The following is a 12,862-nucleotide window of genomic DNA, read 5'->3' on the forward strand; positions in this document are numbered from 1 at the left end:
TGGTGGTGCAGGTCGCCTGTGTTTGGCCCTGATGTGCTCTCTAGGCCTCCCTGCGGCCTCTACCGGATTCCAACCCCAGGGGTCGGAGAAGAGAGGGATCCACAAGCCCGTGGTGCTGCCTCCCCAGTAGTCATGGCCCCTGTGGGGCTGGGCTGTTGAACACATGGCAGGGTTTTGCTGCCAAGAGAGGGAGAGAGGGGACCAGCTTCTCGGGTAGGGATGCGCTTCTGCCCTTTTTACCCTCCAGGTCACATGTGAGGGTCCTAGCCCTTCTCCTCCACCACTAAGTCGCTGGGGCCACCGTGGTGTCTGCGCCGCTGTCCCTGACCTTCTGCCATCCGGCTTCCCCCACTCCTGCCAATGCACCCGCCTTCCGTGTGCGGTCCCTTAGGACACCTTTTTTTTATTGGAGAGAGAGAGAGAGAGAGATTGATGTGAGAGAGAAACACTGATTGCTTCCTATACGTGCCCGGACAGGGGACCAAACCCGCAGCCTTGGTATGTGTCCTGACTGGGAATCAAGCCTGTGACCTTAAGTGCATAGGTCAACACTCAGAGCCACTGAGCCGCCCTGGCCGGGAGTTCACGAAAGGTCTTTACAGGTGGTGAGTGTCTAATGTCCTCCTTTCTGTGAGGAAGTTGGGCCGAGTATCATCCCTGGTAATACTTTCCCGACAGAGATGGGTTTCAGGGAAGGCTGCTGTTCATATGGCTGATGACTCGGAGGAGGCAGACCCCAAGCTCTGTCAGTCGGCTCCAAATCCTGGATCCTTTCCTGTGCCAAGTGCGGACTCCATCACCCTGATAAGCCACAGCTCCTTACATGTTCCTAAAAATGGGCATTGCCTGGCCGGCATGGCTCGGTTGAGTGTCGACCTATGAACCAGGAAGTCACGGGTTTGATTCCTGGTTGAGGAACATGTCTGGGTTGCAGGCTCCATCCCACATGGTCGTGCAGGAGGCAGCCAATTAATGATTCTCTCTCATCACTGATGTTTCTATCTCTTCCCTTCTCCGTTCCTCTCTGAAATCAATAAAAATATATATTTTTTAAAAATTAATTTTTAAAAAGTTGGGCATTGACCCAGTACTTCAAAAGCTTCTTCTCATCACTGGCCTCTCAAGGCTGGTTGTGCTCCTGGCCCGTGGGATGAGCTGCTCCAGCAGAGCCTGGGGCCTGGGCTGAGGGAGGTCTCACTCCCTTCCCATCTGGCACAAGCCTTGGGAGGCTCTGGGATATGCAGTGGGGTTTCTTTCATTTCCCCCGCATCCTCAGGGAGCTCTGTTTCTACAGTCTGTGGCCTGGATTCCTTGATAGACCTGGAGTCCTTCCAACATGCATCCCACCCTTTACCCGCTACCCCATTAGCATTTAGGGAGGAAAAAAACCACTTGGATTTCCCTTACCCAGTGTTGCTCCTACTTTTGCATTTATATTGATAAGTAGATTTTTTTTTTTTTAGGATAAAGAATTCACAAGAGCTGATGGGATTATAGAACAACTAAAAATATTTTTTATTTTAAAACTAGAGGCCTGGTGCACAAATTCATGCACAGGTAGGGTCCCTCAGCCTGGCTGGTGATTGGGGCTGATCAGGGCCATGGGAGGTTGGCCAGCCAGGGGGAGGGACCACGGGAGGTTGGCTGCGGGAACACACTGACCACCAGAGGGCAGCTCCTGTGTTGAGCGTCTGCCCCTGGTGGTGAGTGTGCGTCATAGCGACAGGTCATTCGGTCATTTGTTTGTTTGGTTGCTTAGGCTTTTATATAGAGAGATTATAGTGGATATTTGATATTATATTAGTTTCGAGTATACAGCATAGTGATTAGACATTTATAAAACTTATGAAGTGATCCCCCCAGTGAGTCTAGTACCCAGCTGGCACCAGACAGAGTTATTACAATACTATTGACTATATTTTCTATGTTGTACTTTACATCTCCATGATTATTTTGCAACTGCCAATTTGTACTTTTTAATTTCTTCACCTTATTCACTCAGTGACCCAACCCCCTCCAATTTGGCAATCATTGGTTTGTTCTTTGCATCTCTGAGTTTATTTGTTTTGCTTGTTTATTGTGTTTTAGATTCCACAAATAAGCGAAATCACATGGTATATGGCCGAGTCATATTCCATTCCCCAGGCGCTGCCATCACACACCTTCACACACTGCACCCGCGTCCTCGTCATGCCCACAGTCGAAGGTTTCAACCTGCTCACATTCCGCCAGTGCCTCCTCCGTCCCGTTGCACAGGGCTACCTGGATGAACACAGGCTGGGCCTCCTCTGCCAGCGGCGGGTACAACAGGCCCGCGGGGGTGTGCTTGGCCGCTCCGCAGCCCAGCTCCCGGCACACCACGGCCACCTCCTTCAGGCCCCAGCCGTCATCACAGACGGTGCCCCAGCGGCCGTCCCGCTCCACCTCCACTCGCCCTTCACAGCGGTGAGCACCATTCACCAAGCGGGTCTTGGGTGGGGGCTCTGAAAACAGAAGGGGTCAGAGAGCGTTCAGAAATGTACTTACGGTAGTTCCCAGGGTTCGGAGGGAGGGCTTGCTGGTGGTTGTGTGTGTGGTGTGGGCTAAGGGGCTTGAGTCACCGAGTTCTGGCTCTGTCCCACTGCTTGGTCATCTCGTAGCATCATCCAACCCACCAAAGGCTCCCACTCAAGAGCACGGGGGGAGAGCCTTTGCTCTCTGATAATAAAGGAATGTGGGGGCACACCGATTTATGGTTTGATTCTCATGGGCTCAGAAAGATTCTGGAAAAAGAGAAGGATAGAGCTAGCTCTTTCCTAGAAATGGAGACTAGGGAAAGCCTTTAGGTCAACTGAGTTACTCATTTTCCTTTTGAAAACTGCACCAGACCCTGTGGATCACTTCCTCAATCACAGGTCCAGCTTCGTTGCAGAGGGAGGGGGGTGAACATGTGACTCAGACTTGTTCATCTCTGATCTCCACCTGTTTGTTGTTGGTTGGTTGGTTGGTTTTAACTTGGAATCGTTTTTTTAAAAGACTCTTTTCTCTAGGAGCTCTAGCGGAAAGGAGGGAGGCAAGCCTAGCGCTGCCGTCAGTGGTCAGCCCTGTCTGTGTGAGAATTAATGGAGTGGAGAAATACAGGGGCAGGAGGGGAGGCAAAGACAGAACGCTTGCATCCAGTTGCACATTGAGCCATGCCCATTGCTGATCCTAGTTGGCCTCACAGGAATAGCTTCCAAAATGTTCTGCGGTCAAAATAAAATTATAAATGCATTTATGAGAAAACAAATAAAGATGAAAACTTTATATGTGCTTAAGAAATTAAAGAAAGAACAACATAAAATAAATTTAAAACAAAAGGAGGAAAGTTTTAGTGAAGATAAAAGAGAAATAAATGAATCAGAAAACCAAAAGCCAAATAGATTTTAATACTAATACTAACTCTGGCTGTTTAAAAAGTGCATTGTAATAGACAAATCTCTGAAAAATCTTATTAGTAAATTCTAAGAGATCACACAAACAAACTATAAATGTGAAGAGATCATAATCAAAATATGATGGCTATTAAAAATTAGATAATATGATGGTCAACAGTATGTGGTAAATTTGAAAATCTAGATAAAATGCCCCAAGTCTTTAAAAATATTTTTTTATTGATTTAGAGAGGAAAGGAGATAGAGAGAGATAGAAACATCAATGATGCAAGAGAATCATTGATCAGCTGCCTCCTGCATACCCACCCTGGGGATTGAGCTGGAAACCTGGGCATGTGCCCTGACCTCCCGGTTCTTAGGTCAACGCTCATCCACTGAGCCACACTGAGATGAATTGCCCCAAGTTTTGAGCAAAATTATCCAAATTATTTTTTCAAAGGGTAGGAAATTTGAAAAGAAAAAGGAAAAAAAGATTTGATAATGGAGGTAAAAATCTACCAGGCTCAGAAAATTGTTAGGCCTAGTTCCAAATACTTTTAACTAGTAGACAATTCAAATGTTGTTTTAACTGCTGCAGAGTACAGAAAGCTTCTGAAATGATCCCTATGAGGCTAACCTATCCTTGAAACCAAAACTAGATGAGTACAGCTCAAGAAAGGAAACACATACATAAGAATACAGAATTTTGAAATAAAGTGTGAGCAAACTGTATGTCCTACTACCTATGATGACTTGATGCTAAGAAGGGTTTACATCCAGAATTCAATAATTATTCCCCATTAGTAAACCTATTAAATGTCCTTTGCAATAATAAATTTAAGAAGAATCTTACGACCATTATGATATATTAAAAAGAGGGGCAAAGAGCAAAGTTTCTTGATTCCTGTAGCCCTTGCCTAGAGTTTCATTTTTTTAAAAGTATATTTTATTGATTTTTTACAGAGAGGAAGGGAGAGGGATAGAGAGTTAGAAACATCAATGAGAGAGAAACATGGATCAGCTGCCTCCTGCACACCCCCTACTGGGGATGTGCCCACACCAAGGTACATGCCCTTGACCAGAATCAAACCTGGGACCCTTTAGTCCTCAGGCCGATGCTCTATCCACTGAGCCAAACCAGTTAGGGCTAGAGTTTCATTTTTGTGTGTGACCTATTAGCTGTGGGACCTCAGACAAGTGACTTGGTCTAAATCTTATTTATTAGTAAAATGAGGGTTGTTATGGAGATTAAACGAGATAATCCTAGTAACGTTTTGAATTCCAGAATCTGGTTTGTTCATGGTTTTTCTACTTTTTCCTACGTATTTATAAAGCTTAGTTGTATCTCCTTACCCACTGTGAGCTGAGTGTCCCTATCTCAGTGGTACCTTCCTCCTCCCTCAGGGATGTAGCCATGCCTCACTGTCAATGCTAACTTACCCCAGCAAAGTGCCCTACAATGTAAAGTAAAAGGGAAACCAGCAGGAGAAGGGGAAGGCAAAGGGAAAGGCCAATGATACTGTTGTTAAGACCAATGGAAAAGAAAGCCTAAGAGAACAGATGGACACTCTAGTTCAAGCATGTCAAACTCGCGGCCCGTGGGCCACATGTGACCCACAATGAATATTTCTGCAGCCCAGCCAACATAAAGGTATATAAGAAATGTTTTAATAAAAATTTCGAAACTTAATTTTTACAATATCCTTTTATACATAATTATTAATAACGCACTGCAACGTTCACTAATGACTGATTACTATCATCGTATCGAATTCACTTCCCTTACGTGCCTTATGCACAGGCGCACCATTTCTCTCCACTAATACTAGCGGTGAATATTTTAGCAGCCGATGGCCACGTCATTAGCCTTGGACTGACTTGTTTGGTGTGAGCAACAGGAAATAATTCTCTTTTGAAGAACAAGAAAAATGGGTTTCTTTTCGTTACACTTATTAATTTGTGCAGTTATTCAGTGTCTGGTAAGTTAGTGTTCAAGAAAAAATATTAATTTTTATTAAAATGTTCTATCATTTTATGTTAACGATGACTCATTTATTTCAGCCCATTTTATTCAGCATGTCTCTATGGAAATAAACCTACGTTTCTATGAACATTGAAGCTTCTGTTTATTTTGGCCCTTGCGAGCCTTTGCGTTTGACATGCTTGCTCTAGTTGAACTCTGATTCCCTGAGGGACAGGGAAATTCAAGGACCCATAAGCCATTGCTTGACCTAATTGCAAATGGTCCCCTGGAAGAAGACATTGGACATGACCTACCTGTGACGTTGAGTGCCACCTCCTCACTGCGCTGGGCCCCCAGGCCATTGTTGGCCTCACAGGAATAGTTTCCAATATGCTCTCTGGTCAAAGAGAGGCTGAAGGATGCTCTGCCCCCGGAAGGCACTGAGATGTTCCCCAGGGAGACATTCTTGTGATAAAATGAGTACAGGACCGGGGGGTGTGCTCTCTTGTCTTCACAATGAAGCTCCACCGTGTCCCCAATGAAGGCGTGGGCCTCAGGAGCACTGAGGGTGAGGACAGGGTGCGACGCTGGAACTGAGGGAAGTAGAAGGGCCCATCAAAGGGGGTCTCCCCTGCTAGAACCGACTTACAACCCACTCCACCCCCACCCAAGCGTTCTCACAGATTCTCCCCAGCCCGTGGGTTCTTTCCCACCGTCGTGCCTCCCAACCAAACGCTGCAGAGACCGCTTCAGAAGAGCTTTGACAACTTCTGCTGAGCAATTCTGAAAAATATGCCTCTGGCCGTGCTGCGCTACCTGCCTGGTCCCTCCCACTGTCATCCTTCTTTAGCTCCTCTGCTAATGCTGCCGCTCCCACCGCCACGCCACCACCATCATGGCAACAACCCTCCCATGCTCTCAACCTCTTCCTGGCCCTGTTCCTGGTCGTCCTAGGGGCATCCTTACTGCAACACAAGGAAACTGGCTCCCGTTGGAAGTTGCCGGCTAACCATGAGAGCGGTACTTACTTTTCACGGTGATGTTCACCACCTCGCTCTGGACAGGGCTCTGGGTGTTGTCAGCTGTGCAGTAGTATCCCCCCGCGTGGCTCTCCCTGACGTCAGGGATCTCCAGCTCTGATCTCCAGGAACGCTGGCTCTTACTCCCCAGACTCTCCCCTGTGTCCGCTCGGTGCCAGGAGAACGTGGTTTCCCCCGTGCCTTCGGCCACAGAGCAGATCAAGACCAGCCCCTTTCCTTCAACCGCCTGCCCGCCCTGGGGCTGGGTCTCCAGGAGCGCGCCAGACACAGGGATCCCTGTGGGAACACGAGATGGCAGATGAGGGCCTGGTGCGGAGGCCGGGCCAGCAGCTGAGCTTTACGGCAGGTGGAATGGTTGGAGTCGATTTGTATGCCGAGGAGGCTCTTCGTGAGGAGGGAGCATGCTCAGGGCTATCAGGCAAGAGCACCCTGCAACTCAGTCTACTAAAAATCTGACCTCTCACTGTCTGCACACTTACTGGCCCTCTCATGCCTGCAGCCCACAGCGTCTTTCCCTTCTGAGCTCCTGATGCACTTGGGACAGAGGGTGTCGGGGGAACACACGGGCTGTGCAGTCCTCACCCAGCTCTGCCACATGATCTTGGTAGGTCAGTTCATCGCTCTGAGCCGCAGTTTTCTTAGCGAGAAAGTGTGGATAATCATACCAGCTGCACAGACTTTTCATAACGATAAATAGACGTACCTGTATCAAGCAACGGCTACACTGCAGAGATTCTACAATTGGTAGCTGCTATGATACCACTCTCCACTGGCAAAGTTGAGATAGGAAGTGTAGCAAGGTGGATAAAAGGGCATATACCCCCCTAGCTGGTTTGACTCAGTGGATAGAGCATTAGCCTGTGGACCAAAGTGTCCTGGGTTGGATTCTGGTCAAGGGTACATGCCCGGGTTGCCGACTTGATCCCCAAGAGGGGGCCTGCAGGAGGAAGCCAACCAATGATTCTCTTTCATCATTGATGTTTCTGTCTCGCTCCTTCTCCCTTCCTCTCTGAAATCAATAAAAACTATATTTTTTTAAAGGGCATATCCTGCCACCAGGGTTCTCAGGTTCAATTCCAACTGTGCTACTTACATGCTGTGTTCCCTTGGGCAGGTCACTGAACAGCTCTGTGCTTTGTTTCCTCGTGTGTCAAATGGGGATGGTAATAGTACCTACTTTATAGATACTGTTCACACTTCAGTATTTCACAGGGTTCTGGGAGCACTAAATATAAAACAGCTCTGAGCAATGCCTTGTACTCGGTACATTTCTATTAGTCTTCTCCTCTCCAGAGATTTCTGAGTCTCGGAGGGGTCCCTCTAGCACTGAGGACAGCAGCTCCCCAGCCAGCCCAGCCGCTGACACTCACTGTGCACCTGGACGTAGGACTGACGACTCCGCTTTGAGACACTGCGCGATGCTGTCATTGCCTCGCACCAGTAATTTCCGGAGTCTTCTTTCCTTAATGCTAAAGTCCAAAACCCAGAGGAGCTCCGGGATTTTAGGGTGTGGCCGTCCCTGAAGAGGGAGTACTGAAGCGGGGTCCATGACCTCTCCGAGGGGAGCCGGGTATCACAGGACAGGGTCACCGAGGTCTCCTCCACGGGCTGCAAGGAGCTGACTGTCAGGGAAGGTGCTGGAAACAGCTCTGAAGGGAAGAATTAAACAGAGACCCCCGTCAGGGAGCTGTGGAGCTCCCGTTGAGAAGTCCCTTGTCTTCTCAGCCCCAGTGAGCAGGACACACAAGCCCCAGACTCCAACACACACAGACACCCCCGGTTTCTGCCTCTCTGGGTGGTCTCCTCTGCCCTGCAGCCTGGGCCACCCACACAGGCCCTGCTTCTCCCCAGACCTTTCCACTTGAATAGTGAGACCCTTACCTTGGACAGTGAGCCATTGAGTGCGTGATTCTTCTGTCTCCTCAAAGAAGTACAATAGTGACTTATCTGACTTACAGTAATAGGAGCCACTGTCACTGGGTCTTGCATTGGAAATGGTGTAGCTCGAGGCGCTAGAGTAGGTGGCTATCCGAGAGCCATCCTTGTAGTACATCAGTTTCTTTATTTTACCATTGTCTGCTCCAGAGCACCTCACAACCACCCTGTCTCCTTCGTAGGCATGGCTTTGCAGATCGATGCTGAGCCAGTCTGCAAAAGATGCAAAAGTACCTGTACCCACAGGGCACGCCCTGCGCCAACACTCTAACACCTGTTCCTACAGGAAAAGACAACACACACACACACACACACACACACACACACACGAAGCCAGGCAGCCACAGATTCCTTAGAATCTCCTGGCCTTTCTGGCTTCCCTGCTCAGCAAAGGTGAGCTCTATTTATTTATTTTTTCTTCTTTTAAAATATATTTTTATTGATTTCAGAGAGGAAGGGAGAGGGAGAGAGAGATAGAAACATCAATGATAAGAGAGAATCATTGATTGGCTGCCTCCTGCACCCCCTCCCCCTTACTGGGGATCAAACTTGTAACCTGGGCATGTATCCCTGACTGGAATCGAACCTGGGACCCTACCCACTGAGCCAAACTGGCTAAGGTGAGCTCTATTTCACTGAGTGACAGACATCTTCTGTCTTCTACACATCCTGCTGGTTTTATGTCTGTTTTTGATTTATTCAAGTGCCAACAATTTTCTGGACTAAATATGCATGTAAACCAATTCCACTGACATCTCCTTATCTCCATTCCAGATGACCTCCTGTCCCTGTGACACTCACAATTACCTTTCTCTGCATCTCTCATCTCTGAGAGACTCGGCCCAGCAGTACAATTCAGAGACCTTCCCTTTGTCATTCTCCCTAGACGACACCATCTGGGCCCCTGAGACGTCAGCCCGGGGGTGTCAATGGCAATTGTTTAGAATTTTCTACTGGAATGCTTTTGGCAGAGGCTTCTGGGAATCTGCTTGTTGGGGTCATTGCCTCCCCTTGGAGGAGAGTGGTCGTCAGAGAGCTAAGGAGCAGCACGTGGTAGTGGATCTGCCCTCGCAGGAAAAAAGCAACAACTTTAGAAGCTGGGAGGGGGGCTGGCGGACTGTTCTTCAAAAGCTTGTGCAGAGGGAAGAAAGCCAGCCATCACAGTGCTTTGTGACCCAGCCCTGAACCCGTGGGCATTTGGGGGGAATTTTTTAGGTGGTAACTGAGCTAGAAATTCAGGTCCTAGTACCAATTTGGGATTGTAATACACTGGGTTAAATTTCAGGGGAAGTGCCGAGACCGGTTTGGCTCAGTGGATAGAGCGTCGGCCTGCGGACTGAAGGGTCCCAGGTTCGATTCCGGTCAAGGGCATGTACCTGGGTTGCGGGCACATCCCCAGTGGGAGATGTGCAGGAGGCAGCTGATCGATGTTTCTCTCTCATCGATGTTTCTAACTCTCTATCCCTCTCCCTTCCTCTCTGTGAAAAATCAATAAAATATATTAAAATTCAGGGGAAGTGTGTGCTCTAATAAAACGCCTAACCCCAGGCCTGACCTTAAACCATGCCCCTTTAGCATAAAGAGAGGAAGTGTCGTAGCCAGTCTGGCTCAGTGGATAGAGCGTCGGCCTGCGGACCGAAGGGTCCCGGGTTCGATTCTGGTCAAGGGCCCCTCCCCGGCCTGGGCCCTGGTCAGGGCTCAGGATGAAGGCATCTAATCAATGTGTTTCTCTCACATCGATGTTTCTCTCTGCCTGTCCCTCTCTCTTCCACTCTCTCTAAAATCAACAGAAAATATCCTTGGGTGAGGATTTTTTTAAAAAGGAAGGAAGTGTCCGGCCTGGAGGAACACATGGAGGAAGAGAGAACCAAGGCGGGAGAATACGGACTCAGCCGCCTGCCCGGTGTATTCCTCCAGCCGTGACTGTATGTAGAGAAGAGAGGAACCCACTCTCCGGGGCTTGTCTCAGAACAGACACCCTCTCCTCATGGAGTTAGATCCAGTCCCCGAAGTGGAATCCGCAAGGGGTGGGGAGAAAAGAGTTAGAACTTCCATAGTCTAGCAAACATGTCTCATCTTTTCCATTGTTTGTGTGTATATTTAAGCATATTTCAAAAAGAAAAAATGTTTCAATATAGGAATCAGCACAATATGTTGGAAGCACAGACAGAATGTTGTTTCTGTCACTTTGTTCCTGTAGAGCAAAGTGGTTAGACAAGTTCAGAGACAACAGCTCGATCCCTTTAGCCACTTTGAAAGTCACACTCTTAGACGGGGCGGTTTCATGACTGGCGGGGGCATTCGTTCTTATTAAAGAGAGAGAAGTCTTACGCCCTCGTGAAGGCCCAAGATTTTCGCTCTCTAGACTGATACTGGGCGAGGTTTTCCGTGAAGAGCATAGAGATAAAACCAATTTGACTAAACAAATATTTGAGGAGTAAGATTTATGTGACCAATTTGGTAACAATGACAGGGCTAGAGGTAGATGAAAAATGATGACTCCTGACTACCCTGAGCCTGGAACAAGAACTTGACTGTCATACATCTAGGTAAACGGCCTTTAGCTCCGACATTTTACCTGTTCCTTAGAAGAAGGGGCAAATGTACGTTCATACACATTTACCGTAGTTTCAGGAAGTTTGCTGGAGTGTATGAGGCTGATCCCGAGACCCTATAATGTGTTAATAACATTCTTGCTTAAAATCACCTCAGATAAAATGCAATTTATATAGTCAGACATAAAAAAGTATCAGATATATAAGTATTCTGTCTCCTCCCTGTAATAGAATACTTTCTCAAATAAATGATTAAAGAAGAAAATGTAACTTTCCAGCCTAAGAGAAAAGCAAGTTTTCCTCTTTATTTTATTACATTATAACTTTAATAATAATAATAATAATAAGCCCTAGCCAGTTTTGCTCAGTGGATAGAGTGTCGGCCTGCGGCCTGAAGGGTCCAGGGTTCGATTCCAGGCAAGTGCACATGCCTGCGTTACGGGCTTGATCCCTAGTAAGGGGCGTGCAGGAGGCAGCCGATTCATGATTCTCATCATTGATGTTTCAATCTCTCTCTCCCTCTCCCTTCCTCCCTGAAATCAATAAATATATATTTTTAAAATAATAATAATAATAATGGAAAATGTGTTCTGCCTGGGTAGTTTGCAATCTGAGTAGAATGTCGAGGGATAGTCCCGTGTAAGGCAGAGCAATCTCCTAGTTCCTCTGGCTCCCTCCTATCGCAGGGAGTATGTCTCCATCTCTGCCTCCATTGATTCTGGGGGGGCTTTTGAGTGTCTGTGGCCATAAGCAGGAGAGTGCTTCCTCACGGGTACGCTGTATGGCTGGCTTTCCCTTCACAGTGAACGTGTTTTCTGTCCGGGGGCTTAAGCGTAAAGAGAAAATTACTTACTGCCTTGAGAGGGCAGAGAAGGGTCCTTCCCACATCGTCAGGCAGGTAGCCACGCAGAGAAGAAGGTGACGTTGGAGCATTTGTACCACGGCGAGGACTAGGGTGAGGCCCTGGCCCCTCACTCTTTCCCCCCAATTCGGGGCCTGATCCCTGCAGCCCTGAGCTCAGAGGCTGGAGCGGGCAGTACCTCTGTTGCCTGGAAGAGTGCACACGGTTCCCAGAGACCTCAAAGAACAAAGAGAGTAACTCACCTGGCCGGACGCCGACAGGACCTGTGCGGGAAGAGTCAGGGAGGTTAGCACTGCGCCGGGATTGTTATACTCTTAGAAAAATGTGTAACTCTCTAAATACTTTCCCAGCAATTCTCTACATCCTCCTCTTCTTCTGTATCTTCTTCCCCCATCCCCACTTTTTATTCCCTTCTATCCACCCTCCCTCGTTCCCTTTATTGCTTTCCCCTATACTTACCCCCCTTTCCTTCCCTCTCTCACAGACAACACTCCCACAGAACCCAGTGCGCAGGCCCTAACAATTTATAAACATCGCTCACCCCCCTTACCAGAGGTGGGCTATTCTGCGGGTAAATTCTCAGACGTTTCACGGTGTATTATTCCTCCCCCACCTTTTCTTTCTAGATGTTTTAAGACAGATTTTTTTTATTTTGAGACACATTGCCTGCCTGTGGCCACACAGAAGCCAGGCAAGGCCAGGAAGGAAATGGAGGGGTCTGCTCATGGAGCCTGCTCCTCCCTCCCTCCCTATTCCAGGTCTGGTGTCATGTCTGCATCCATATACTAGGCTCATATTTATCAGCAAAAGCCACAATCAGCAGGCCTGGAAAGACTCTCCACAATTTAAGTCTAGGAAAGTCAGAGTTCAGACACAACTGCGGTATCTTGGAGTGGAAGTGGAGTGGAAGCAGAGTATATTTCAATGGTCTGGAAATAGAGTTTGCGCAAACAGAACATTTCTCTGATATCCTTAAAGAATTTTCCCAGAGATCAGAGCATTAATGAATGTGAAACAGAGGAAGAAGGAATCCGTATTTGGAAAAGAGATTCGTAGTCTGTTGGTTTTCCTGGGGACCTTGCTCTGGTCAGTAGCCACTGCATAATACCTGAAGG

General features: G+C 47.8%; 1 protein-coding gene across 1 annotated transcript; it reads right to left on the reverse strand.

Moving 5' to 3' along the window:
- Nucleotides 1-1,626: 1,626 nt before the first annotated feature.
- Nucleotides 1,627-12,141, reverse strand: LOC138996189 (Fc receptor-like protein 2). Its single transcript, XM_070397137.1, has 7 exons — nucleotides 12,090-12,141; nucleotides 11,990-12,010; nucleotides 8,277-8,543; nucleotides 7,766-8,044; nucleotides 6,384-6,671; nucleotides 5,670-5,948; nucleotides 1,627-2,483 (listed from the first exon to the last, which is right to left on the reverse strand). Exons 1-7 carry the CDS (start codon nucleotides 12,139-12,141, stop codon nucleotides 2,155-2,157), a joined length of 1,515 nt encoding a protein of 504 aa, XP_070253238.1. The 3' UTR covers nucleotides 1,627-2,154.
- Between the last annotated feature and the right edge of the window lie 721 nt (nucleotides 12,142-12,862).

The sequence above is a fragment of the Myotis yumanensis genome, unplaced genomic scaffold (assembly GCF_028538775.1).
Source record: "Myotis yumanensis isolate MYYU_CA2020_CCGP unplaced genomic scaffold, mMyoYum1.0.hap1 SCAF_17, whole genome shotgun sequence".
Classification (NCBI taxonomy): Eukaryota; Metazoa; Chordata; class Mammalia; order Chiroptera; family Vespertilionidae; genus Myotis; species Myotis yumanensis.

Bases quoted from the DNA above. Each gene is read 5' to 3' on its own strand.
- LOC138996189 (XM_070397137.1), bottom strand. From the start codon at position 12,141: ATGGGGGAAGAAGATACAGAAGAAGAGGAGGATGTAGAGAATTGCTGG. The intron at 8,544-11,989 runs GTGAGTTACTCT...CATCTTTTGCAG, and splicing joins TCCTGTCGGCGTCCGGCCAG to ACTGGCTCAGCATCGATCTG. The intron at 6,672-7,765 runs GTGAGTGTCAGC...GTGTTCCCACAG, and splicing joins GTCCTACGTCCAGGTGCACA to GGATCCCTGTGTCTGGCGCG.